This window comes from Pagrus pagrus (assembly GCF_965226575.1).
Source record: "Pagrus pagrus genome assembly, chromosome: 5".
In the NCBI taxonomy this organism is placed as follows: domain Eukaryota; kingdom Metazoa; phylum Chordata; class Actinopteri; order Spariformes; family Sparidae; genus Pagrus; species Pagrus pagrus.
Window position 1 is genome coordinate 10356269 of NC_140189.1, and position 27988 is coordinate 10384256.

Genomic DNA, 27988 nt, shown 5'->3' on the forward strand with positions numbered 1-27988 from the left:
AGAAGAGAGAGATCCAGGGTCTCTGCTGAGTTGAGTCAGAAGTTCATCTGGATTCAACCACAAACACATCCTTGATGTGCGCCGTTGCTCACTACTGTTTTTTTTTTTTTGGGAGGGTGGATAAACACGAATGATCCTTAGGTCAAACTGACTTTAGGGGTAGTGAACACAACAACCACAATTGCTGACTGAGGCACGACTGAGGCACAAATGAGGTCATGTTTTAAAGATGTATTCATCTTAAATGTATCTCATTAGCCTACTTCCCTATCCTGAAAGTGTTACCTCGAGTAAACTTGTGGCTTTCTCTGGTTTGAACACTGCTGGGATAATGTGAGGACACAACTTAACAACATGTAGAACAAAGGTCGAGTCGATTTTAGTCATTTTAATGCAGAATTATCTTTAAATTGATTAAAACCTTGATACACAATATGACAGCACTTACAAATGTATAATGTGATGGGGTGAAGGATGGAAAATAAATGAAAATGTTTATTATTACTTTGGGCTTTTTGTGCCTTTTGTTAGTTAGAGGATCTGACAGGAGAGAGACGGGACGACGCTCCGCAAAGGGCCAAGCATCAGAATCAAGGCCAGGCTGCAGAGCTCCTACAGACTCAGCCTCTGTGCATGGGGTGCCACCTCCAGCGGGTCAGCTCCCGGCTCACCCAGGACTGCTTGCTCGTGGTCCACGGAGTATGAATCCTATTGTTCCTAAATTTCCTGCTGGTTGAAACCTCGTGTACACAAGATTTCACTGACAAAATGATGTGCAACTTAACTTTATTACATCATTGAGACTTGAATTATTTCATCACACTCCAGCCTGCCTCTGTGTAATTCATGGCACAATAAGGGCCCATGGGGCACACTAGAAGGGGCAGGACTTCCTGGAGAAATCTAGCCAGCTGGCAGGCTGAGCAGCACAGTGAAAGTGAAGCTTATAGGGAACAATCTCTATGTTGCGGATGGTGTCACTCTTCTTCAGCCATAGCACTATATAATCACAGTTTACTTGAATGATAAGTCAGCTATTGCAAATAAAAAAGTCAAAGTGCTGTCCTCAGTGTGATATAGAGAACATGAATGTTCCATCTGGATTGTCACAGTTTGGACCGGTGCACGTCCTTGTCCAAAGCCTCCACTTGTCCACAGCTCTGGGAGCAGAGAAAGGTGTGGTCCTGATTCAAGTAGGTGGTGATGAACTCTGGGAAATCTCTCTTCAGGACCACCTCCAGGAACATGTCTGCTGCGGTGTTTAACTTCTGTTTGGCACTGAAGAAGGAGAGAGAGACACAAGGCCGATACAGCAGGTCTGTAAATGTCAGGTGAGAATGAAGTGCTCGCCTGATCGTTGTGTATTGGGCCTATAGTCATTTATTGTGAATGCATACATCTATTAACACTATGTAAGAGTATTATTTCACACGTCTCATGAGTGAAAAGTGTGTGTCTGCTCACCTCACAGACTGACAGCGAGCGCTCAGGTCCATCATGACCTTGTTGGTGAGCTCAGTCACCAGCCGCCTGCTCACCACCCTGCTGTCGTCCTCCAGCTGAGTCTGATGACGGATCCACTGCCACACCTGACACATCAACATATTCGGACTTCAGAGTCATTTCAGGTCCACACTGCTGATTAACAACAAGCTATCCCCAAGTGTGATGTCACATATTTCGGTACACCAATCAGGATTCAGCTAAATTTAAACTACGGTCGTGTTCTTGTATTCCCAAGCCACTGTCAATCAAATTTGATCAAACCACACCCGCACAGATGAAGACCTGAAGAAGGAGATTAGTTTGTAGCGATGGCTCTAGGGAGGTGATACCAATCTGTCAGTGTGCAGACTGAAACATCTCAAGTTTACAGTGTGATTTAGCTAACAACTAGATGTGGATGAGTCCAGAGTATAGCCTCTGTGTTGTACACTTGGTGGGCGCTGGAGATGGACCTGTGATCTGGAAATCTCAGCTGTGGCCGAATCTTCAACCTGGCCTCTGTAGAAAAAGTGTCCGTAACCTAGGAAACAGAGTGTGCTTTTAACGGTCTACACAGTAAGACTTTGCTCCTGCTCCCCTCACTCCATCCTGATACAGACAAGCAAATATACATACCTGCCAGCCAAGCATTGATAAAGAGGACACCAACTGCGATGTTATACCTCAAACCGTTCAGGGTGACTCCTCCCTGAGGATAAACAAAACACATCAAAACACTCTTTATTATTATGACTTATACAGCTTGTCCTGTTCTTTCACATGAAGCTGACAGAGTCAGAAACACTGTACAACACAGTACATAGACGTCTCTGACATAACATCGGCACTGTTGTGTCTTCACTCTCTCTTCAGGATATTAGTTCATTCAAATTGCTCCTTTAAAATATTACAGCTTTGTAAGGCATCTGCTGCAGTTCAGTTCTGGGACGACTCATCGACTGACCGCAGGCATGGACAGTAGGTCCTCAGGAGTCACAGTGACATCATTACGAAGCTGGTGAAGCTGGTTCTCACCCTCAGTGTGGAGCTTGAACAGCTGGAAGAGGGGAGGAATCACCACGATGAGAAAACACAAGTCATTATTAGCCGATCTATACTTACAGAGATCTCTGCCTGGCTCACGATCCATGCCTTACCTTCTGCATGGGCTCTATCAAACCCAGGTCATACACCATGAAACCATCCACACCTGCCTTGATCTCCAGCAACTTCAGTCTAAGAGGGGGGAGAAAACAGTGTCAAATTTGACATGCATCAGCTAACATTAGCCAACACAAGGCTAATGTAAGCGTGTGTGTGAGCAGGGATGATCCCACCTGGTGACGGCAGCCAACACCCTGCTGTGGGAGTCACTGAGCGCGTCCTGAGGCAGCAGCAGGGCAGCCATGCCTCCTGTGGCCAGCGCTCCCCTCCGATGACACGTCTGAACCAACAGGTCCATGTAGCTGCGCAGGAAACGCTTCTCCATGTTGACATATTTACTACGGTCAGGCAGCAGGAAGGCCTGTCTGTGACCTGGAGGAGAAACACATGACCTCTTCAATATAGTGTCTAATATGTGTCTTTGTGTTCAATTTTTACAATTTTGTTATTGTAAAAAGTTATTTATATCAGAAACACCCCATCATACCTATTGGGTTCAGAGGAAAACACAGGGATGTATGGAGCAGCTGGAAGCCAGCATGTTTGCCTCACCAAATTTGTTGACGAAGGAGGCTGAGTAATCCCAGATGCCACAGTTGAGTCCTGCTGAATGGTCTCGCAGCTCGTACAGGATCTCCTCCATCTCAAATGCTGCTAAGACGTTTTCAATTAGCACCGTCGCCTTGATGCAGCCCAGTGGCAGCCCGAGCTGAACACACACACACAGACACACACATAACATTTGTTCTTACTGACGTGACACAGTCCAGCTGTTGCGTGGCGTGTCAGTATCGGAGGACGGCAGAACCAAGCTTACCCTAAAGCCAGACAACAAGCATACAATGAGTTTCTGAGCACCTTGGACTGGAGAGGGTGGTTTTTAATTATAGTGTTTTTATTTAGTAATTCATTAGTGACAGTGTATTGTCCCTGTATTCTTCTTCTTATTGCTTGCTGTATATGTATGTGTGTTTTCATTGTTCTCACTGTGTGTAGCACTTTGTGTCACTTGGATGTATGAAACGTGCTATACACATAATGATACATTGATTGATGAGCACACACACTTCTAGGAACACTCACAATCCTGAAGTTTATTACCAAAAGGCGACAGGAAATGGGGGGGGGTAACATGCACATCTGCTGAACTTAAACTATGGTTCAGCAGTTATGGTACAGAGAGTGACTGTGATTTGTGATATTGGGCTATTTTATGACTGACACATAAACACTGACAGGTGTGCAGACCTTCTGTTGTGTCCAGACAAATATCTTGTTCCATAGTCTGGCCTCCATGAAGCTCTCCACCTGGAAAACAAAGAGAAACAGTGAAGCTTCATCTGCTTAGTGATCTGTGCGTGTGTGTGTGTGTGTGTGTGTGTGTGTGTGTTACCTTTGAGAGGTAGAAGAAGGGTCCACTGTTGTTTTCAAACAGTGTGTTTCCACAGTGAAACATGAGGAGTCCAAAGTCAAAGAGAGGACCAGGAGCCTCCCTGCCCTCCACCTGACAGACAGACAGACAGACAGACACACACAGAGGAACACTCGTCTTCTTTATGTATGGCTCATTATCTTTTGATCATTCATTTACTAATTCAGCCTTCAACACGTCAATAATAATGACAAGCGCTCATCACATGTTAGGGCAGCATCCAACTGATATTTGAAACCTGCTGATTTTGTCTGATGGTGTTCAGTTTACTCTCAGAACATATACAGTAAGCTGTAACTGTAGCTGCTGTTAGCCCGTTAGCTCATTTAGCTGTACAACTAGCGGCCCAGAGTGGGAGCTGAGTGCACCGGGGGAGTGGCGGTGTTTTCGCTGCTAGTACAGGAGCTTTTGACCAGGACGGGCCAAAGCTAGCTGGTTAGCATGCTAATTTCAGTAGATCCCTGCAACACAATAAATGGACGTCAACACTGTTAATTTTTCACGTTCTGTTGACATTTTTTGTTAATGTGTGAATGTTTTCAATGACAGCTCTTTCATATTGCACCTGTAAATGTTTTGTGAAATATATTTTCCAACAAAAAAGCTTTCTCCACACTGACAGGAATGAAATAATGGCGGGAAATTGCTAAAGCTTTTATTCTAGAAGAGGACTAGGGCCAATATATTCTGAGAAGTCAAGTAAGTGTTTCACAGTGGCTCTAAAACCACCTTTACTGGTTTGGTTATTGACATAATAGTCGTGCCCTATTGTGTTTAATCATAGAATTTAAACTCCCCTGAGTGGCTCAGACCTCCACACTGAACACTGATGGAAGTGAAGTAGAGAAAATGCAGGACTACCATCATGTTGTGCTCCACCATGTTCCAGGCACGGGGACGAAGCATCAGCACTGGAGCCTGAGATATGTGTGGAACATCTGTAAACACATGGGTGGTGTGCTACATGAGCGTATGTGGACCACATCTGGAACATTCTTGTCTCTGTACAGTAATGTAGCTGCACTAACATGAGTAACAATGTAAAACAAGGTACCGGGGAGCTGGTTATGAACCGCCTTCAAAACATTATGGAGGCCTTTGATCTGGTTGTGATATGTGGGGCAGTTCCCATCATCGAAGTCAACCTGCCGAGACAAAAGAGAAGACTTCAGCTTCTGTTCGGACACGACAGAAGAGCTGCATGTGGTTGAAAGTGCCAGCAGAGATGGTACCTGTATGCCTTGTGCCGGTGACAGCAGAGCTTTAATGAAGCGCTGGGTGTCGCAGGGAGCCAGATCCCCAATATCCACGTGTCTTCTCTGGAGCCTCGGGGGGACGGGGAGCACTCTCCAGGCTGGGTCCCTCCTGATATGTGTGGTACTTTTCAGAAAGCTTGGCAGCTGACCTGAAAGGTCCAAGTGGGTCTTTCTGGACATTCTTAACCGCAGGACCTGAACAGAGTAGAGCAGAAACATGCTGATTTAAACAAGTCTTCTGTGCATTCAATAAAAAGGCTATCTTCAACCGGCCTACCTCATCCACCTCCTCGTTGAATGTGGAGATGAGCTCATGGAGGAAGAGCAGGGAGTCGGTGGTGAAGAGTGTCTCGTACTCTGCTTCTAGACCTGAGGGAGGGGGGGACAGCTCCATGCTGACTGGACCCTGTGGACAAAAACCAGTCAACATATTAAAGTCTGTATGATGTTGGTTCATCAAGGTCAATCTCCATTTTTAAAGAAAGGTGCTCATTTTAAAGGTTTGAATATTCATTTTCTAATCACAGGTTGTACAATGAAATGCAAGTTGTATTTGCTTTATATAAGAACATGTTTTATGGTGGAGTGTTGAGGATGAGTTCAGGAGTCTCACAGCCTGGGGAATGAAGCTGCTCTGTAGTCTGGTGGTACAGCAGCAGATACTTCTGTATGTGTTGTCAGATGGCAGCAGGGTGAACAGACTGGGGCTGGGTGGGTGTTGTCTTTTAGTATCTTTGGGCTCTGTGCAGACATCTCACTTCACCTCTGTAACTTTCACACAGATGGTGAGGTGGAATAATGTATGAAAGCCCATTTCTGCCAGTGTGATCAAAAGTATCTCAAAATATTGACTTAGTATCTCAAAATAATGAGATAGTATTACATAAAATAATATATATATCCAAAAATATCAGACTATCAATTAAGAATGAGAATGGAATCGCTGATGTACTTTGATTTTAATTATTTTGTTTCATTTTAGGAGTACTGAAACAGTCCTTTGACCAATAAGGACTTCTTCTCGCTACTAAAAATTCATTAAATGTAACAAGTTACAGCGTCCGACTTTGCTGCTGCTCTTTTATACCTTTGTTGTTAAGGCAATATGGAGCTACATAAACATCAACCTATAATTCAAAGACTGTCACTAATGTATCCGACGTTTGTAGCTGTTGGTCAATGAAGGATGCCACTTCAGCTTCATCTGTCTTATTATGTCTCCGCCAAAGCTGTTTTTTTTGTAGCTTTCTCTCTAGAGTCCGAAGGCTTAGTTTGATATTATGTGATTCCTCCAAGAGCACTAAAATTTCACGATTTGTGAATCCATGTCTAAAGTAGTCTTCAATAATGGTATCCATTCAGGTCTGCTAAGCCTTGTCTCACCCACTTGCTTCTGTTGCTTTGGCGCATATGAGGAAACAACACATAGGCCTAGGTGATTATTTTGAGATACTGATTCAATATTTTCGAGATACTATTTCATTATTTCGAGATACTGATTCAATATTTTCGAGATACCATCTCATTATTTGGAGATACTAAGTCAATATATTGAGATACTAAGTCAATATATTGAGATACTATCCATTATAATGACTTACAGAATCTATTTTTTTCATCACACTGGTGGAAATTGGCTTCCATAATAATGGCACAAGATTCCCGCCTTGAAAAGCCAGTGTGAATGGGGCTTGTGACTTTTTGCTTCTGACCAGGTAGTGTAGGCCTGCAGTGGATTTATCAGAGCCTTTTCACTTAAACAGCTGCCTGCTGCTAATAAAACTAAGGAGAGCAGAGAGACTGAAGCAAACAGTTAACGGTGACACTGATGAGATGAAAGATGCTTCAGAAGTGCAGAGGTGTTGGCTCAGGTGGTGGAGGGGGTCGTCCACTAAACAGATTCACATGAACAGAGTTAACTTTAATAACTCACGTCAACTCATGTTTCCTGTTGGCCTCTTGACTGTCAACCTTCAGATAAACACATAAATAAGCAAGACCTGACTTGTCTTGACGAAGGACTTGACTTGAGTTTAGACAACCTGTGACTTTACTTGCCCAAGGAAAAATAACTTGGGACTCGGACCAAATGTGTTATATAGTAAACTATTGATCACATTGATCATTGTGTTCCACATCTTCCCAACTCTTTACAATACAACTTGAACAAGTTTAACAGGACAAATGTGAAAAAGACTGTGTGAAAAAGTTTAGCTGTTATGTTTGTCAACTAATTAATTATTTGACTAATAATTGCAGCACAAGAGACGGGCTGCTGCTTTTAAATCTGTTTGTGTGAATAAGAAGCCTGGGCTGGTCCTGATAAGGTTCTCTGAGGAGCTGTCAGTATGCTTAATCTTTGATTCAGGCATTTAAGGTTCAGTAACCCTGAGCAGCATTTTATTTTGACCACATTTATGCGAAAGATTCCAAAGACTTGTCAAAGCAAAGAGGCACCTGAAAGTAGCACTTGAACTATAAGAGTACAGTGAGCTAAAGAAACTGCTCTTACGTTCAAAGTCCATCATGCAACATGCTGTTAACAACTGCTCACATTGTACTTGTTTCTTTCTCTCATGCATGATGTTGCTACTTCACAGTCTCTAAAGTCTATTCAGCCACAAAACAAAGTAATGCAGTGATACTCACAGACATGTTGACAGGTGCTCTGCTCACTCAACAGAAGTGGACTTTGGTTATGAACTAACTTTTGGTCACTGTTTGAACAGGAAGATGTTTGCTTGTATGTTCAGTTTAAAGTCCTGTATGTGTATTCTGTACATTTAAGGCTATTTAGACACTTTATGACCAACATTAGCAATTTGGTCACCTGCTGATATGTGATCTAAAATATATCTCTCATTTTTTTTATTGGAAATTAGACTACTAGATATTAGGCCCCGAGGCTGTTCACATCTGGTATCAACATGTGTCTGTTCATCCCTGCTCCACCTGCAAATGAATGTTTTTACACAAAGTAAGAAGTATCTTCATGTCTAACGTTGGCAGAATTAACAAGAAAGCCCAAATAGTTAAGACTTTGTTGTAGTCAGCGTTCGACACAGTTACTAAAGTTTTGTTGTAGCAAAGTTTGTTGAGTTTCTCCTCACTCAACAACTCTTAAAACAGGCAATTTGTTAAGGGAGTCTGGTGATGTTGTGGTAACTAGTTCACTGGTTGGATCAGTTGAAACAGTGTGTTCACAAACATCTGCTGCTGACATCGGCAGGATAACAAAGACCAGGCACGTCATTTACATTACAGTGAAGCACCTGGAGATCAGACAGAGAGCAATCCTGTCTGTTGTCGTGGCTTCTTCTTCTTCTTGTTTCACAGAGGATGTCAGTTGAGTAGATGGTCCTTCAGTGGACCCAGGACATATGTGTGTCCACACTGATAAGAGAATGTGGTCACATGTGGTCCAGACCGCCTCTGAATGTGGTCTGAGTGATCAGATCCCAAATGTGTCCTCAATATGTCTCGGAGGTGTTCACACTTGTACTTACAGCTGTCCACCTGTGATCGACTCACTCGGGACAGACGTCGACACCAGGTCTGAACAGCCTTGATCCACCATTCATCACTATACATTTTCCATTCTACAGTCCAGTTCTAACTTTTCTTGGCCTGAGCAAAGGCCTGGTTTAATCCCTTTCAAAGGTAACCTAGAAACTAAACAAGCCTTCTCATGAGTCTTCTCAGTGCTGCTAGAATATATGTTGTCTCTTTGAATATTTGAATGTGTTTTTTATTGATGCCTTCAGTCACAATCACAAAACCAAAACATACTTTCCATGTTTGTCCTGAGCAGACCATAGCCGCCTGCAGGTGTTCCCACTCCCCAGCATTAATCTGTTGGTTTGTGACCCCTGAAACTAAAACAATAATGTGGCCCGAATGTGTTTTTTTTCTCTACTGGTATTTAACATGTGAAACTTTGCAGATAAAATAAAAGTTGTGTTGTGCTGCTGTTAATCTACTGACTAATAATCTTCCACTCAGCTTCGCCAGGAAGTCTTTTACTTAGAAAATCTCGACCGGAAGTCTGACTTGTTTTCCGTTTCCGCTTCACGACACTGCCACTTGACAGCTGCAGGCCGGGGAGCTGACGGTGGAAAGACATCAATGAGAAGCCATGGAGGACAAAGCACAGATACAAGAAGCGATTAAAAGCCAAGGCGAAGTCGTCCGGAAGTTAAAGTCAGAGAAGGCGAGCAAAGACCAGGTCAGTACCCAGAGTGACAGCTTAATGTTGATGTCAGAGCGAAGCTAGCTGCTAACATGCGGGGAAGAGCATGTCCACCGGGCATGAGCAACATAACAGCCCGAGAACTTCATTCATTCTGCACAGCTGTCTGGAAATCCCAACACCAGAGTCCTAACAACTCTGTCAAATCATTATTATATTATGTTGCCCGCATCTGACTCCCAGGTGTCTGATTTAATATGAGACGCTGCTTTATTCGGCGTCCATAAGGTCCAAAACGCTGCCTGTTACAGTTAAATACACCAATTATGAAGTGTTTTAAATGAAGAACTTCTCCCTCTGTTATTTCTTTGCCGAATTAAGAGTAAGACGCCAATAATTTAGTAAATGTTATTTGCCAGCTAGCTTTCAGTTAGCTTAGCGTTACCCCAGAGGATAGCGGCTAACCGGCAGTGACCGCCCTCCTTAGCTTCGTCGAGTTAGCTATACAAGCTAGAGCTAACGTAGCGGTGTGAAATGTGCACGAAAAGTCACCATCCGACCCGCAAAACAGGCGCAGTACAGTTTATATCCAGAGGGAGGTGTTTAGATGACTCTGTCACTTAAAGCGTGTCTGTCCGAGAGGTGTGAGGGGAGCTGATGCAATAACCTGCTAGCATATGTCATCAGACACTTGCTAATAGCTCATCAGATTTCTTCAGGTGCCATCCCACTATTTTTACACGTGTGGTGTGTGACAGGGACAGAATACCTTACACATGCCACATGGTGAAAACCTGCATGTGTTAGGAGATGAGCTGCACAGTCCACAGACAGCAGCCTCAGTTCATCTCTGCTCTGATCTCACTCTCTGTAAGCTTGTTCTGTCCATTATTTGTCTGCGTCTTGTCTACTTTCACTTTGAACGATGCCTGAAAATCAAGCAGTGCCTGTCGAATTTGGCTCTTTGGCAAGTGCAAAGATTCCTCTCAAAAATGATGTAATCAGGAGTAAACGTGATGACCAATCGGGTCAGGGATTCAATGCCAACAGTTGGTAGAGTTACTCCCAACTTTTGAGAACTCAGTTCTGTGGACACAAATGTGTTGTCGTCATAAAAAGTACTGAGGTGTGATACACTGCCCTAGCATAATTCAGACGGGATTACGTGTGTGTGTGTGTGTATGTTTGTGTGTATGTTTGTGTGTGTGTGTGGGCTGTGTTGGCTCGCTGCTTTGATTGACTTTGTACGTCTCATGTTCTATCCTCCACGCTGTGATGATGATGATGATGATGCCCCGCCCTCCCTAGTGCTAGGGTTGCTTACCACTTTTCTCCTGTTCTTCCTGCCTGGCCCTGGATGACCTCGGCCTGCCTCGTCCTTCATCATCACCATCATCTACCTCACGGTTCGGGGACATCATTGCTCAACTCACTTCCTGGCTCTCCTTCTACTGACCATTGTGATTGGCTGCTGTGGCTGGCCCTGGACAATACCACTGGACATTGATGTACCCATGATGCACTCCTGAACTTTGCCTGTCCAATTTCTGGACTTATTTTTGGTCTTTTTGTATCCCCTGTGCTGTGGAATGAACATGCTGGGCATGTTTTGTATTCGTGCTTGCTCTGGTCTGGTGGGCTGTCGGACTGCAACACGTGTCCGATCTCTGCATTCTCTCCCTGGGATCACTGCTGCTCAGGTAGGCCTCTGGTGTTGAGTGCATGTGTGTGTTATCGGCAAAATATCCTTCAATCAAATGTCGTCTGTAGTTTGATCAGTGCAGACACTTACGTTAGAAAACTCGTGTTTACAAAGTTCTTATCATCTGCTCTTCTCCCTCTCTTCTGTGTTTGTGTGTGTGTGTCTCAGATTGATGAAGAGGTAGCCAAACTGCTGGAGCTGAAGGCTCGGTTAGGAGGAGATGATGGCAAACATCAGTTTGTCCTCAAGACAGCAAAGGTGAGACTACAGTGCTGCTATCCCCTGGTGTTGATATCTGACCTTTATCTGGTTATCATATGTGAAATTCGGGCTCTGTGATCACAGTTCCACTTCAGTTGAGTTGTTTTTTAAACAGCTAATTGTTGACCATCACTGCTGATCTTTTATGTCCATAACTTGATACACTAGAATATTTCCAATCATATTTTTTAATTTTCATCTTCAGTTGACATGAAAAATGACAAAAACAGTAGCTGACACCAAGAAACATCGTTTGGAGAGCAGTAATTACAGTATTTGATCCTGAGTTTATTCGCTACAACCCTGCCGATGGATGAATACCTCATTCTCATGTTGTTTTGGAACATTTCTGAAGTTTCTGCAACCCAGCAAATGACTTTCTGTCTCAGGGAACAAGGGACTACAACCCCAAGCAGATGGCCATCAGAGAGAAGGTCTTCAACACCATCATCGGCTGCTTCAAACGCCACGGAGCAGAGACCATCGACACACCTGTTTTTGAACTGAAGGTACACGTTCACACAATGTAACATATCGGCCACTTAGTGCAGCGTGTGGAAAACATGAGATCACTTCGAATTGAGACATAAATGTTTGCTGTCTCTACGTGGTGTGTAGGAAACCCTGACAGGGAAGTATGGAGAGGACTCCAAGCTCATCTACGACCTCAAAGACCAAGGAGGAGAGCTGCTGTCCCTCAGATATGACCTCACTGTATCCTTCACATACACACAGCCACGAGCATCAGCCGGCTGAACATGAACAGTGTGCTGAGGCGGCCTCATATTCAGTCTCAACCAGGTGTTAACTGGAGTTCAGCAGATATGGCAATTTTGTCATTGTTCTCATTTTCAAAGGTTTCATTATATTTAGCTCCATTTGTTCCATGATAAAGGTCATTAATGTCATAGTTTCAGTTGATGAAATCAAAATTTGGACTGCCTCCATAAAGGAAAGAGTGGCGTGTTGTCCTTGACCTGCCCTCTTTCAGGTGCCCTTTGCCCGCTACCTGGCCATGAACAAGATAACCAACATCAAGCGCTACCACATCGCTAAGGTCTACCGCCGTGATAACCCCGCCATGACCCGCGGACGCTACAGAGAGTTCTACCAATGTGTGAGTCGTCTTCAGATATGTCTTTTCACACTTGACTGGGTAGATAACAGACCTGGTTGAATTCACTTAAATGTCTCTTTGGCTAGGAGTTACTTGAATCAATTTGTGTGTGTGTTTCAGGATTTTGACATAGCAGGCCAGTATGACGCCATGATTCCAGACGCTGAGTGTCTGAAGATCGTGCACGAAATCCTCAGCGAGCTGGACCTCGGTGACTTCCGTATCAAGGTTTGTCATGCCCATGCAGTGAGATCGTCAGATGAAACTTGCAGACTGTGATCAGTGGATGTCATCTCTGTAACCACGTACTCCACGCCACAGGTCAACGACAGACGCATCCTCGACGGGATGTTTGCTGTGTGTGGCGTTCCAGATGACAAGTTCCGCACCATCTGTTCAACAGTGGATAAACTGGATAAGGTAAAGAGACTTACTGCTGTGCACACTGCGCTGGTCAGTTCTATTCAGAGCCCTGGTCCCTGACAGAAGGTCTAGTTAATGGTACATGGTGCTCTACAAAGTCAAATATTGGTATGAAGGCTAGATTCTCACTACACTGCAGGGCTTAAACTACTCTGATTTCCGGTGTTTGACTATTTTAGAAAGAAAAAAAAAGTCTACATGGGATTTGTTTTTGACGTGGTTTAACCAATCATCTTCAGCGACGCAAAGGGTGGTTCCACCTACCAATGGTATGAGGCTGATCAACGAGTGCTAGCCAATCAGAGGCAGAGTAGGGTGGGTTTTTACAAGAAATGAGGGCTACAGCTGCCACTGCGGCTTCAATGACTGACTGACCAGTATAATGTCCACGTACTGGACATTATACTGCTGGTGGTTGCGGTTAGTCTGATGTTGACCTCTTTCCAAACTCTTATTCTCTTTCACCCTGTCTGTCATTCATCATTGCCTGCCCTTCACCCATCTTGATATGCCATTTTCTGTTGTCCTAACTAGATGCCCTGGGAGGAAGTGAAGAAGGAAATGGTGAATGAGAAGGGCTTGTCAGAGGAGGCTGCTGACCAGATTGGGGAGTACGTCAATATGCAGGGTGAGTCTTTCCCCAAATTCCCACCAGATGTGAGACATCAGTGGTCTCACTGTCTACTGATTAACGGTTCCTCAACCAGTGTTTCCCACAGGATTTCCTGAGACTATGGTGGTTCAATCTGGAGCACTTTGAGAGAAGTGGAGGATATAAATGTAGAAAATAATAAATATAACACCAATCTTAGACTCTGCTGCCTGGTCCTCACAATTTACAACTACACAGCTCTGACTATACAATGTTAGTACAAGCCTATAAGCTATAATCACTAGTCAATATCAGTCTATTGCTTTTAATCTCGTAACCTGACTTGTAACTAAACCTTGTCTGAGAGACCAGATAATAATTGTCTTGTTTTAAAATCATGAGCGCCTGTGAGTGCCATCTTTACTATATACTATACGCGCGTGCATGTGAACGCGTGTACACGTGCAACAGGGTTATCTTTCCGAGCTGTGCTTGATTAACAGTGCTGCCTGTTGGCATAATAAATGAGTTGTAATTCAGTCTCATGTTTTTCAGGCACAGAGTCACAGAACAGTGCTGGAAGTGGCTGGTACATAAAACACAGGCAGGGAGATATAGGCTATGTACTGCACGGCTAGGTTAACGAGACTGACTACAAGCTAGCACATAAACTTAACGTTACTGTTAGGAACCACACATTTACCTGACAGCTGTTTCACTAAGTCTTTATTATGTTTTTTTTCTTTCCATGACCAGAAGATGTAGGTAGTTCCACCTCTCTGAAGTTGTAAACATTGACGCAGCTTTGATATGAAGGGGAGGCTGCGTAATTTGTGGTGCCTCGGACCAGAGTGTGTGAAAACATTGTTGGATCAATGAGACTGTGGTGCAGCAACTTAGACTATAGCCAGCTGCCAGAGTCCCGTTAATTAATGGGAAACACTGCCTCAACAATACAGGTTTCCATAATTTTCAGTTTGCTGAGTTTTTAAAAGTGGGATATTGTACTTTTTACTCCACAATAGTTATCTGACAGCTATAGTTACCAGTTACTCATTCAACATCAGTTTGCAAAATGTCACACAGTACTGCAGACCAAAATGGACAGCTGTACATGAAGGTCAGTTTGTTTATTCAGTCATGGAAACAAAGACAGTGCTCCTGTTTTTGCAGCAGGTGGAATGGAGTTAGCAGAGCGCCTCCTGCAGGACCAGAAGATGTCTCAGAGTAAGCAGGCCTGTGCTGGCCTCTCTGACATAAAGCTGCTCTTCAGTTACCTGCAGCTCTTCCAGGTCACAGACAAGGTGAGACATGCTGTTAGTCAGGCATACTATGACTTTTTTTTCACAATTTGTTTCCCGTTTCATCACACATTCTCTCATTACCATGATACTTCTGTCTTTACTTACTCCCATCACCTCCAGGTGGTGTTTGACCTCAGTCTGGCTCGGGGTCTCGACTATTACACAGGAATCATTTATGAGGCGGTGCTGACTCAGGCAGGTGTGGCCCCAGTATCCGCTGAAGCTCAAAACGGGGCACCTGGAGAGGAGAGTGTCAGCGTGGGCAGCGTGGCTGGCGGAGGGCGCTACGACGGCCTGGTGGGCATGTTTGACCCCAAGGGCAGGAAAGTGCCGTGTGTGGGCGTCAGCATCGGCATCGAGAGGGTCTTCTCCATCATGGAGCAGAAGGCCGAGGTAATGTGTCAGCTGTTGTCTGTAACAGTGTGTATGGTTGAAGCAGTGTATTGATAATAGGTGTGTGTAGACTGTAACAGTGTTGTGTTGTTCAGGCCTCAGCAGAGAAGGTTCGTACCACAGAGGTTCAGGTCATGGTGGCGTCTGCTCAGAAAAACCTGCTGGAGGAGAAGCTCAAACTCGTCACTGAGCTCTGGAACGCCGGCATTAAGGTGTGTGAGAGTGTGTTTTGTATTTTACATTTTATTGTTTTCACATCTGTGACTCTGTTCATCTGCATGTCCCTACATCTAAGGCCAAGTAGTCACTCAAAGACTTTGTCTGACTGGTATGATTACTAATGAGGAAAGTAAAGCACTCCTTATATGGTTGTCTGTGTCTGTGTCTGTGTATCCAGGCAGAGGTGATGTACAAGAAGAACCCCAAACTGCTGAGTCAGCTGCAGCACTGTGAGGAGTCTGGGATCCCCCTGGTGGCCATACTGGGAGAACAGGAGCTGAAAGATGGCGTGGTCAAACTCCGTGTGGTGGCCACCAGAGAGGAGGTACACCACTGAAACAGGACACACACTGTACCTCTGCTCGCATACACTCAGATACAAGGCAGCATCTGAATGAAAGCTTTGTCGATGATACACACTTTTTGTACATAACCTTTAATTATATCCTGTAAAAACACAGAGGAACAGCAGCCCTGTTCTACAAGTGTGCAAAGTAAAAGCAAAACAAGCAAAAAGATAAATGAAATAACACGGACTGTAGAAATGGTGGACAGAGCCACCGTGATGTCACCTATAGCACAAAGTTGGTGGTGCTGTCTGTCGCCATCTTGGCAGTGCCTGACTCCCGGATAATCAAAAATGGGCAGAGGTGGAGCTGAAGTGAGTCTAGTTAGTAGACTAACAAGCCCACCTAGCTGGAAACTACGACGCTAGCTAGCACTAACACGCTATCTGTGTTCACACACAAAGAGAAGAGAATTTGATCTCACGTTATTCACGAGTCTGATCACAGGTTTAACAGTCGGAATACCTTACTGTACATTAGCTGTAAGATAGAGAGCAACAACCATTGTTTAATCTCTGAAGAAAGTTAGCACTCACCAGAGCCTCACTTTCTGTCTGTTATCCTGCAGAGTCTGCAGGATAACAGACAGACATTTCCCTCCACTCATTAATCCAAAACACCGCTATCTGTCCCGCCGTTCTGGTCTGTTAGTCCAATTCACTGCACAGCAAGACATATTATTTGTCCAATATTTGCATTAACAATTCTCCAAAAGGCACCGACACCACAAACATGACTGGGGGGTAAAGACCAGTGACTGCAGTTAGCTGAGGTGAAGCCCTCACTGTCCCTAGCTGTCACTCAATGTTGCCACACACTGAATTAGGCAGACCTTGAAGCCTTAATACTATAATACAATATAACAATTCACCCCCTGAACAGTTGTTATGTAGGGATAAATTGGCTACAGAGACCTAACTGTGTTTCGCAGCAGGCTGTAAACATGTTATTTTCTGCTCTAAAGTCAGCCATTTTATGCCATTTGGGGAGCTGCAGTTCTTGGTAATTCCATGTTGGCTTCATTTTTCAGCCCGGGAGGTTGCTGCTTGGGTAATTAGAGTGAAAACAACCATTTCATCTACAGTCCCCTCCAAAACTATTGGAACAGCGAGGCCAATTCCTTTATTTTTGCCATACACTGAAAACATTTGGGTTTGACACCAAAAGATGAATATGAGACAAGAGATCAGTATGTCAGCTTCCATTTCCAGGTATTTATCTAGATCTGTTTCAAAAGTTAGAAGATGGCACCTTTTGTTTGAACCCACCGATTTTTCAAGTGAGCATAATTATTGGAACATGTGACTGACAGGTGTTTTTTGCTGCCCAGGTGTGTCCTATTACACTGATTATTCAAACAATAAATAGAGCTGAGTGTCTGCTCTGTGTTAGCTTTGGGGTTTGCCTTTGCAGACTGCATTTATAGTTTAAAAGGTGGCATTGTCCATAGCCAGCACAACCATTTGGAATCTCCTGAAGAAGAAAGAAACGACTGGCGCACTCGGCAACAGATGTCGAACTGGTAGACAAAGGAAAACATCAGCAGTTAATGACAAAACATTGTGAGAGCTGTAAAGAAAAACCCTAAAACAACTGTCGGTGACATCACCAACAACCTCCAGAGGGCAGGAGTGAAGGTATCACAATCCACCATTCGCAGAAGACTTTGGGAACAAAAGTACAGAGGCTACACCAGAAGATGCAAACCACTATAGCAGCAATAAGCAATAAGAATAGGAGGGCCAGATTGGAATTTGCCAAAAAGTAAAGAGACAAGTGTCTTTAGATTAACCTTTACCAAAGTGATGGAAAGGCTAATGTGTGGAGAAAGAAAGGATCTGCTCATGGTCCCAAACACACAAGCTCATCTGTGAAATGAGGTGGAGGTAATATCACAGCTTGGGCTTGCATGGCTTCTACCTTTTGTAACAGATCTAGATAAATACCTGGAAATGAAACCTGAACTGCTGATCTCTTGTCTCATATTCATCTTTTGATGTCAAACCCAAATGTTTTCAGTGTACAGCCAAAATAAAGGAATTGGCCTCGCTGTTGCAAAAGTTTTGGAGGGGACTGTATCTTCTAAGTGGACAGTTCATAATATGTTCTGTTGTGATAGAGGATTTTCTCAGTATCACACAGCCAGCTGGCCTCTAAAGCTCCAGGAAGAGTTGTGAAATATGTCAGAGACACTTTCTGCCTAAATAAACTGGTCACACTGATGCGATTGTGTTTAAAGTGGTTAGAACTAACCCTACTTTCCTTTCCACAGGCTGATATTTCCAGAGCAGACCTTATAGACGAGATCAGGAGGAGGACCTCTGAGGCCTAGCTGCTCCCTTCTGTCCAGCTACAACCCCATCACATCGTCTGACTGCTTCAAAGAAACACACACTCTGCAGACTCTTGTACAGAATCTACTGTCTCGCCCTGTAAAGAGCATGTTGGACATCGTGCAGCTATGAAAACACATCCAGCCTCATTTTCATACCAGAGACTGGTATTAAGTTGCACACTGTAACAGGGCAGGCAGCCAAAAGCAATGAAGCTAACTGAAAGTTTGACGTGCGTCTTAAAATGGAACACTGTCATTAGAGAACAGCATCCAGGAAATGTGTTGCAGTTTATGTCCTCTGATATTTGGTGAATATCAATGATCTGTTCTTCAAACTATTCAAGTCTCAGAAAGCTGCTGGAGATCAGTTTGGTCGGATTCAGAGTAGAAAAATCCTTTTTCAGAGCTGTGCTCAGTCAGACATGCTTCTTCTGTCGAGGTCCAAGGATGAGAGCCTCTGTCAGACATTTACCTTCTATATGAACACATCAGATTATTTGCTGCAGTTCAGTTCTTCTCATAACAAAGGCTCGTGTGTACTTGTATCAAACATGCCTGTACTGTCAAGTATCCAAAAATAAAAACATTCATCATTTTGCTCAATGCTGAAAGCAGCTGCTTGCTGACTGTGATAAAGTTGTGTGCATGCTTGGTTTTGTGTAAAGACACTAGCTGACGTGAAAAGGTTGTTTCTCACTCACCTTTAGTGATATCATGTAGACCGCTGTCGTTATATATTTTATTTCAGAGATGTTAAAAGCTGAGCACGTGGAGTCAAAGTGTTTAACATGTAAACGTGTCTGACTGGATTCTCCTTCAGTGGCCACAGCACAAATATTGGGCTACGATCTCACAGTGAGGCCCATGTAACTGCAACTGCTGTCTGAGGGCAGATTTTTCTTCACAAGTTTAAGAACCATTAGCTCAACATGAACATCTCTTAAAGTAATGAAAACGTTGACTTAATCAGAAGCTTTGAGGATTCCGAAGTTGAATAAAGGTGTCAGAACTCATGAATCCAAGTGATTAGTGTCAGTAACAGAAGGGTGTATGTAAGGAGACAAACAGGAGAGAGGATGACACCACAGTGAAACATGGTGCTGGAAGATACAAGATTCAACATCTGTACAAACTGGTGACTTATGTGAATCAATCTACTGCCCCAGTGCATGCTGGGAGGATTCCCAACACACTTTCCTCATGTCAAGGACCTTAAAAAAGAAGGAAGGGTCATTAGGTCACTGAATCTCACTTTGGATCCAGACTGCGGTGTCAGCTGTACTGAAGTCAGTGGGAGCTGATGGAGAAACAGTACAACCCAACATATCTACACTGTATGACTTCTGATGGAGAAATGCCTCCAGAACATGAGAGAACTCAGAACTCAGAATAGGTTATCCACGGATTGTTTTCCCCCACAATAGAAGGGGCTGGTGATGTTGTGATCAAATATAGCTGATGAGACCGCAATTACACTGCAAATAGGAGCCTTTCTCGAATTAAATGGAGGGACGAACAACACGGTGATGAAAATATCAGGTGTTAACCTATTCTCTGAGGTGTGTTCTCATGTTCTGGAGGCATTTCTTCATCAGAAGTTATGCGATGGAGATAAGGTTTTGTAGGAGACGATGCAATACAAATTAAGTTTAACTGAATGTATTTTTTTCTTTATCTCAAGGCAACCTAATCCTGGTTTAATGCATCAATCTCAAACCACATTCAAAGAATGAAATTAGCTGGAGGATTATTTTAACCTGATGGCAGCATGTTAGCCTGGATTAGTTAAACCACATTTGAAGAACAGGACAGGATGAACTCGCTGCTGCCCCTGGGTAAGTGCGCATTAATCAGTCCTCTTTATGAATAACAACACCATCACATGTTCTTTGCAAATCTCATTTAATTAAAATGAGGAACCAATTGAACAGTAACACACAATAAAAAAACATGCATAAAACAAACCCCAGAAGTTCAAACAACACAAACACGTCCACTACGAATAAAAGCATGCATAAATTAACAAACTACATATAAGATCAAACATCTTCTTTTGTACAGAACATCATTAACAGAACAGAGCCGACGACAGTGCCGTTTGTGACACACTGGTCAGGCGGTGAGCTCCATGCTGTACACCCTGTGAAGCACCTGATTGGCTGCAGCCTGCTGAGCTTCCTTCACAACTGCGGTGGCACTGGGTCCTGGCAAGATCATAACCTCTCCTTCAAAGGGCATGGTTATCCCAGGGAAACACACCTTGTAACTGAAGTAGAGGAACCCATCAGACCCAGTGTGGCTGAAGTGTAGCTCATAAAGCGGATGGCCAATGCCAGTCGCCTCACATAGCTTACGCAGGAGCCTCACGGAGGATGCTGATGATGCTGGAGACACCTGGGAGGAGGAGGAGGTGGTGAAGGAGCCGGGGGAGGGAGGGTACCTGGGGCCAGTGGGTCCTCCCACTGCTCTGGAGAAACCCGGTGGGGTGGATGGATGGTGGGCCAGGCAGGGAGGCTGGACAGAGGGCTGTGGACAGTTGAGGAGGTGACGCGGAGGCTTGATGGGTGAAGGCAGGAGGCTGCGTGAAGGTGTCAGGGCAGGTAGTGGCTCATCCAAGTTCGGCTTGATCGTGGACAGCCAAGTTATTGAGATGGTCAGTGCAAACTTCCTCCTGAATGCTGAAGAAAAAAAAAGACACGTTCAGTCATAAAAACTATTTTCTACGGCAGCTGATAACAGCTGTAACATTCTTTAAACCCTTTAGCTAAAGAACAATAGTGAATTCTCTCATTTCCAAGATCCTAAAGTTTTTTTTCCTGTTAACCAAAATCAACCTTTTGTTTCAGTGGTCCAGTTAGCCAATTACTGCTCCGTTCTATAAATTGTGTCAGGATGAGATCACATGATCCTGAGGTTGTGATTACAGGATGCATGAATTGTAATTGTTTATAGTGGGTCCAATTGAGTACAATTCTACAATACTCTACAATAATACAATACTCAAGTACAATTTCGAGGTACTTTACTTGAGTATTTCCATGTTCTGCTACTTTATGTCCACTATGCCTTTGTATTGCATTGCAGAGATATCCACTGATAAGCAGCCAAGGACAGGATTGTCTGGTGAGAGCCGGGCCTCTCTCAGTGTAAGTATAGGGTACTCAGCAGAATGGTATATGCACAAATGCTCATGCAAATTGGTAGTGTTACAGCCCTTTGCTGGTACCATACATTTGCAGAGATAGAAAATTGTTTCAATTAAGTCCATTGGATTGCTGGTTGCAGCGGTTTAAAACCAAAAAAATCCCTAACTGGTGATTTTGTCTTCTTTTTTGCAACTACCTTCTTCTAATCTTAATGTCAACACAGAGCAGTGCCACAACCCACCAGTTCTTCAAGTCACTTAGATCCCCAGTCTTAGGTGGCAGAGTAAGGAGTGCCCTGTGACAGCTGGGTGGTAGCTCTCCCACACAAACTTCATTTAACATTGAAAATCTAGCCCTTACAAGAGCCCCTCTTGCTCTATCCTAGAGAGCCCAAATCTGTCATCACTTCAGCCAGTTTTTCTATCTGTCCTGCAGTGTTTTGCCCCATAAGTTTTTTCTCAACATCCTTTTTGCTGCTCTCCATCCTTCCAATTGCTCTATTTATCTCTGCAGTAGCAGACGCTGTATATAACTGACAAAAATGTCATATACAGAGTGCCTATGTCCTGAGGAAATATATGGTGGTGACCATATGCTGGTCTGAAAATACTGCAGGGGACAACTGTGCCCTATCCAGTCTATTGCTGTCTACTAACAAATATACACTGAAACAAAATGTCACCGACACGTTGTTTCATCTTTTGTTGGACTGCCTTTAGCTTTGATCATGACCTTAAGCTGACCTTATTTTTTGGGCGCATAATGTTGCTGAACCTAGACCTGACCAACTGAATCAACCCCAGATCATAACACTGCCCCCACGGGCTTGTACGGTAGGCACTAGGGATGATGGGTGCATCACTTCATCCGCCTCTCTTCTTACCCTGATGCGCCCATCACTCTGCAACAGGGTAAATCTGGACTCAATCTTTATGCTCCCTAGCAAATTGAAGCCTTTTTTCCAACTAGCCTCACTGATAAGAGGTTTTCTTAAGGCCACACAGCTGTTTAGTCCCAATCCCTTGTTCTCTTCGCATTATGCATGTGGAAATGCTCTTACTTTCACAATTACTAGTTCTACTGTTGATTTTTTTTACAGTTTGATTTCCCCAAACGTTGCGACCTTCTGATAACAAGATGCTGGCTCTGTCCCTGAGCCACAGCTGCCCCATTAATCATATTAATCACTTCAGTAATTGTCCAATGGAAGGCTCTGACCTATTTGCTTAGTTAAATCCAGGTGGTGACTTTTTTTTGGCCAGGGAGCGTATATCCTGTCCAACCTAGCTGCACTAACCCTGAAGCCCAGCTTTCACCCATGTGAAGCCCCTCGTCTGGGTGTTTAACCCTCCGTGTATCCACCAGATCTGTTAAAATCCCATTTAATACACCCTTTTACATATTCCATCAACACGCCTCTTTTCCTCTGGTCTCTGGTCCCATTTTTAAAACCTCCAAAAGAAAAGAGGAGAGACGAAACAGAGAAAGAGACCAAACCAGCAGCCCAGTAGGTCCCTGTGACAAACCAGACACACTCATCATACTTCCAGTGAACCAAGATTCCTTCTCACAGTTGTAGCCCATTTCTTCAGCCTAAACATCTTTCTTGGCGGGATGGCAACACAACATGTGAAACAACAATCTGTAGTTGATACAACAGCCCTAAAGTCCGCTAAAGAAGAGTGGGGCTTTGAGGGCAGGCAAAATGGATCTGGACTGTCATACCTTTGGCCTCCAATGGCTCATTGCTCTCTTCTGTTTTACCATCTCCTTATATCTGTTCATCTGTAAAATTTTAATCTTTAGACATTCTGATATTTTTTGCTAGTTATTCCTCTTCCAGGTCACCACTTGGCGATGCCTCGACCTGCTCAGTTGTCCTCCTGGATCCACACTCTTCACATATATTTCATATAATTTAGGACTGCACATGGGAACGGAAAAAGTCTCATGATGTCCACATCCTCCGGGCTCAACAGGAAGAGCTGTCGGTCCAGCCCAGTGCCACTAGCCCTTCGACACTGCACCTGTGCTAAGTCTTCCCAGCAAATATCTGTGCGATACAGCAGCCTCTGGGCTGCTTGAAAATCTACGAAGTGCTTAAGTCAACAGACTTTTTTCCCACCTCTTGTCTGTGCCAGAGCCAGAGAAGTAGTTACCTCTACATCCATGAAATACAGCAACAGAAGAACTGCCACAAATATAGCATGTGGATTAGACTGGGCCGGCTGCACAGGCCGTCACAGGTCGTTTTATAGAAATATATACTCTTAAACTGACATACTTCTTTGAACACTGTGAAAATATGTTTGCTGGATTAAAAAACAAGGATTATATCTGCATTATATCAGGGCTGACGTTATTTACAGTAATACACTGATCCCATGGATTAGTCCATGTCCATCAGAAGGAGCTCACCCACCTTCCACCAGAACCTTCTTGGCCATAGATGCAGTATGGTGGGATGAGAAGGCGACTATAGCACACACCCCCTCTATACCAGGCCCCGCCTTCAGAGACACTCGCTCCACCCCCTCAGTCAGGACACGCAGCACCTGGGAGCAAAGCAGTTATTAAGACAAGATATAGCCTACAACATGATACAACATTTGGTTGCACAGTCGAGACAATATACATTTTTCTAGATAATATTTTGGTTTCGAGGTAGCCTTCAGCAAACGCCACTCACAGTCTAACCACCAACATGCAACCTGTTGCCACGATAGATATTCTATTCTAAGGTGGTAGATGTTCTTTGTTGTTTTTTGTTGTGAGTGACAGTTAATTCATTTGAGTTTCCTCCAATTCAGCTTAAAAAAGAACACAAAACATGTTTCAATCACACAGACGAGCCCCAGAGCTGTCGTACCTGCAGCAGGTCCTCTTGCCTTGTGCAGGCGGGCAGGTCTCCTAGACAGAGATGTCTCTTCTCCACGCTGCGGCGGACACTGAGGAAGTAGCCGTGCTCCATCATGTGACCGTGCAGCAGTCTGATGGCGCTGGTAGCATCAGCTGAGCTGCCGTATTTGGCATAGGCGAAGCCACGGTTCTGGCCACTGAAGTTCATCATGAGCCGGAACTCCCAGAGAGGTCCCACGGAGCTGAACAGGGGGATCAGCAGATCCTCGTAGGCGTCCCGTGGGATGTGGCTGATGAACACCTCACAGCGAGGTCCTGGGGTGGGTCCGTCCCACACTGACAGCACAATGGAGAGGAGATAGGGATGGGTCATGTCACCTGATTATTTGCTACATTCACTGTGTCACTCAGCTCACGAGACGATACAATACAGGATATTCGGCTCACGATATCGATAAGATTTTAACACAAGTTTTAAGAAAACTTCCTACAAATTTTATTTGATTGAAAGTCACAAAATGCAAAACAATGCAGGTCCATTTCGAAATGTCTTAACTAGTAATCATCTTGTAATGAATGTCACTGCAGTTCTGATTTCTGACTGAGTATGAATTATCATATGCAGTAAAAGACACAAACAATGTGTAAGCACTGTAAAAGGTTTTGCCACAAACTCAACTAACTGGCTTCTCTGCTGTATGATTTATCAGTCCTTATAACTGTGCATGAACTTTGTGTGAGCTTCTAACTGAACTCCTTGTCGTTGTAATGTGTAGAGGAGTCGCTGATTTTCCACCACTGAAAATGGACTCATATCAGTTTTGTTATTGCCGTGGCTTTAATATTGCAAGATGTCGTCACACCCTTACAATGCAAAGATGCAAACAAATTCTGCTCTGATCCGGAGCCGTTTACTGACAGGAGGAGAGCTCAGAGATTACTTTTTAACTTTTAAAAAGTGGATTTATCTTCCTTCCTGTTTATCAACCTGACTGCAGCAGTAATCCACGGAGGTGACCTCCATTGTCGGGTATTTATGTTCTGTAATGTTGACTGCTGACTGGAGCTGGAGGGGAAATGTACTTCACTTCATGAACGTAATGTTACAGCACGCACACATGCACAAAGTTGTTATCGCAATTTTAAACAGTTTTCTACCATTTTTTTACCACTTTCTGTCATTGATAGAATAAACCATGAAATCATTTTTGAATAAAAACGCTAATGGCTAATGTAACTCATCCTTAGTTGCAGTCCTAATTTCTTTTCGGTTCTCCAGGGAGCTACTTTCATTCTTCCATTCATGTAGTGTAACAGTGTGTTGGAGCTGAGCGGCCTCTCACCCTCAGGCGGTCCTCCATACCTCCTCTGGCCATTAACTTGAGTCAGCTTTGTATTGGTTGTTTTCAGCCAGGTTTCCAGCTCCTTCACCCGCTCAATGTTCAGCACCTGCAGGAGAAACAAAAGCCTTCACTTTAACGCTGCCTTTGTTTGTTCACATTGAACCAAGCAGAATAAAGCCGCTCCAGTGTGTCATTTCATACAGCATGCCGGAACCAAAAGAATGTTTCCACCTGTAAATCTAAACATGTCTCAGCACTCAGACTGTTATAATCATATAGATGCTCAGTGTTTCCCACAGAATCAGACTTTAATTGTGGTGGTGGCTGTCCAGCTGGGGTGCCACAGGGCGTGAGCCTTCTTACTTCCGGTTTAGCGCCCAGCTAACTTAGATGGGGATAAAATGGAATCGGGCGGCTCTTCTAGACTCTCCGAATTTAATTGGACTGAACTGCTCAAATTCTGACAGTAAAACGAGTAATATCGCGGGGGTTGTGCGGCTTTTGTTACTGTTTTACAGACGCGTCTTTCACAATGTTGCATCACATGACGATGCAATTACTGGCGCTTTGTGGGGGCTTGATTTCGACGATGAGGCCAGTCGTCTTCTTTGCAGAGGAAGTTACCGTCAAGACACTTTTCCACGTATAAATTCTATATTTCTTTCCTCATGTAAGACGCTGAAGACACGACCTGCTACCACATCACTGTTGTTTGGCCCTGTAACGATGCTTTGTGGGTTGAAGTGTGGGACATTTCTCTTCTATTTAGTTGTCAGACTGAACACCATCAGACCATCACACTCCTGTACTGTGCTGCCTGCTTACCCTGACACACAGATGTTGTCTCTCCTCCGTTGCAGCTCCGATACCACCTCCATTGGAGGATCAGAGGAGGAACCAAACTGTCCCCCATGCCACCTCTGTAACTGTCACACAGACGGCGAGGTGGAATAATGGCACAAGATTCCCGCCTTGAAAAGCCAGTGTGAATGGGGATATTGTTGGAAAAGCTCCTCAGCAACAGCAAGAGCAAGAGGATATAAGAGGAAAGATCAGCCCTTATTAACAGAACTGGCTTCAGCCCACTGATCCCACATCAAGTGTACTTGAGTAGATTATAGCTAACAGCTGGGTTGTTACAATATCTGTGCTGCTTTGTGTTTGTGTGTTTTGAACTGACTTCTGTTATTGATTGGATGTTTTCTTGTTTAATAGTTTTTGTGTGTATTTAATAAAGCCATAGCTAATTTAACAGATGAGCACATTATCAGAGAGGAGAGGAGAGAGAGCATGTTTTACAATACAAACGCGACATGAGGTCAAAAGGTCAGTTACTGCTGACATGTCCTCTGTGTTTGTGTCGGTGAAGTCGGCCCTGGTGCATCTTTCACTTTCTTAATTGGGTCCAAGTTCCACAGTACTTTTTTTCGCGCCACAGGTTAAATAAATAAATAAATAAATAAATAAACATGTCTCAAAGTTACGAGCACGATGTACTGCAGCACATTTCTCTAAAACCCTGGTGGGTTCTTCGTTAATGTGGCTAATGAGCGGCAGGTGGGGCTCAACAAGCTGCAGTGTAGTGAAAGGAGCCAACACAAGAGTACAGCAGTTGTTACACAGGTGTTTAACTGCGCACACACAACAGGAGAACAAAGTAACCTCCGAGTAGCTGCCGCTGAACACTGAACCTGTGTGAACACAGCGATACAAACCGAGCACCGTCACAGGTGAGCTGCCCGCGGCCTCACCGCTGCTGCTCACACGACGTCGTGTCCTTCTCACGGGCCCGTTCAGTTTACACGCTACCAGTTTTCAAACCGAGTTCAAAGTTACCTCGCTGAGCCTGCTGTTAATCATCGCCATGGTCGTTGCGTCGTGACGCTGCTGTCTGCTGTCTGCCGCCGCACCTGGAGTTCACTGGGTCATCAGACTGAGGCTGTCCGGACCACCGCCCCGCCGCCGCTCAGCTCCGCAGCCAATCAGCGGGGACCTCACAGATTCAACTCAGAGGAGAAGACTGGAGTCTCAACAAGTCAATGATCGGTAGATAGACAGGTAGAAAGGTAGATGGATAGACATGTCTTGTCAGTGATGTAGAGCCGGAGTTTTTGATCTGATTTACTGGTCACTGAGTATTTGATTTGACTGATTGTGGCTGTCACACAGGAAACACTGTGTTTTCTATTTGGAGAAAGAATGGCACATGAAATAAATATTTATCAGGAGCTCTTACTTCGGAGATCCGGTCTTTGAAACATTTCTTATGAATCCGTTTTAGTGGAATTTGTATTTTTCATGCATTTTATATGAATAATATGAAATCGATCACAAATGTCGTCCTATACTGGTAGAATGAGACACACACCTGTTATTATTGGATTTTAGTGGAATTTGTATTTTTCATGACTATTTTAATTG

General features: G+C 44.1%; 3 protein-coding genes across 6 annotated transcripts; 1 reads left to right on the forward strand and 2 right to left on the reverse strand.

Annotated features, from left to right (window-relative positions):
* Nucleotides 1-821: 821 nt before the first annotated feature.
* Nucleotides 822-5731, reverse strand: ugl (ureidoglycolate lyase; the record flags this gene model as incomplete). The annotated part of the gene is made up of 14 exons (XM_084352832.1): nt 822-1278; nt 1465-1589; nt 1959-2026; nt 2122-2194; nt 2450-2542; nt 2643-2721; nt 2823-3021; nt 3202-3358; nt 3898-3957; nt 4043-4153; nt 4943-5019; nt 5136-5226; nt 5314-5532; nt 5615-5731. The coding sequence occupies 14 exons, from the start codon at nt 5729-5731 to the stop codon at nt 1107-1109; spliced, it is 1641 nt and encodes a 546-aa protein (XP_084208958.1). The 3' UTR covers nt 822-1106.
* A 3667-nt stretch (nt 5732-9398) lies between these two features.
* Nucleotides 9399-18822, forward strand: hars (histidyl-tRNA synthetase). Of its 2 annotated transcripts, XM_084353958.1 has the most exons (14): nt 9428-9562; nt 10835-11226; nt 11397-11486; nt 11879-11998; nt 12108-12203; nt 12481-12606; nt 12727-12834; nt 12928-13026; nt 13564-13657; nt 14795-14925; nt 15046-15318; nt 15414-15530; nt 15716-15862; nt 18157-18822. In XM_084353958.1, exons 2-14 carry the CDS (start codon nt 11116-11118, stop codon nt 18214-18216), a joined length of 1572 nt encoding a protein of 523 aa, XP_084210084.1. In that variant the 5' UTR covers nt 9428-9562; nt 10835-11115; the 3' UTR covers nt 18217-18822. The 2 variants fall into 2 exon arrangements, with proteins under 2 accessions (XP_084210085.1, XP_084210084.1); XM_084353959.1 differs by lacking the exon at nt 10835-11226 and having other exon boundaries at nt 9399-9562.
* A 1282-nt stretch (nt 18823-20104) lies between these two features.
* dnd1 (DND microRNA-mediated repression inhibitor 1) lies at nt 20105-27777 on the reverse strand. Of its 3 annotated transcripts, none has more exons than XM_084353812.1 (5): nt 27404-27777; nt 25588-25673; nt 24235-24560; nt 23788-23920; nt 20105-20897 (listed from the first exon to the last, which is right to left on the reverse strand). In XM_084353812.1, the coding sequence occupies exons 2-5, from the start codon at nt 25598-25600 to the stop codon at nt 20332-20334; spliced, it is 1038 nt and encodes a 345-aa protein (XP_084209938.1). In that variant the 5' UTR covers nt 25601-25673; nt 27404-27777; the 3' UTR covers nt 20105-20331. The 3 variants fall into 3 exon arrangements, with proteins under 3 accessions (XP_084209938.1, XP_084209937.1, XP_084209939.1); XM_084353811.1 differs by having other exon boundaries at nt 25568-25673; nt 27404-27775; XM_084353813.1 differs by lacking the exon at nt 27404-27777 and adding an exon at nt 27283-27397.
* Nucleotides 27778-27988: the final 211 nt, after the last annotated feature.

Bases quoted from the DNA above. Each gene is read 5' to 3' on its own strand.
- hars (XM_084353958.1), top strand. From the start codon at position 11,116: ATGAACATGCTGGGCATGTTTTGTATTCGTGCTTGCTCTGGTCTGGTG. The intron at 11,227-11,396 runs GTAGGCCTCTGG...TGTGTGTCTCAG, and splicing joins CTGGGATCACTGCTGCTCAG to ATTGATGAAGAGGTAGCCAA. The intron at 15,863-18,156 runs GTACACCACTGA...TCCTTTCCACAG, and splicing joins TGGTGGCCACCAGAGAGGAG to GCTGATATTTCCAGAGCAGA.
- dnd1 (XM_084353811.1), bottom strand. From the start codon at position 27,433: ATGGCGATGATTAACAGCAGGCTCAGCGAG. The intron at 24,561-25,567 runs GTGAGAGGCCGC...TTGTGCTGTCAG, and splicing joins GTATGGAGGACCGCCTGAGG to TGTGGGACGGACCCACCCCA. The intron at 23,921-24,234 runs GTACGACAGCTC...CTTTGCTCCCAG, and splicing joins GGCAAGAGGACCTGCTGCAG to GTGCTGCGTGTCCTGACTGA.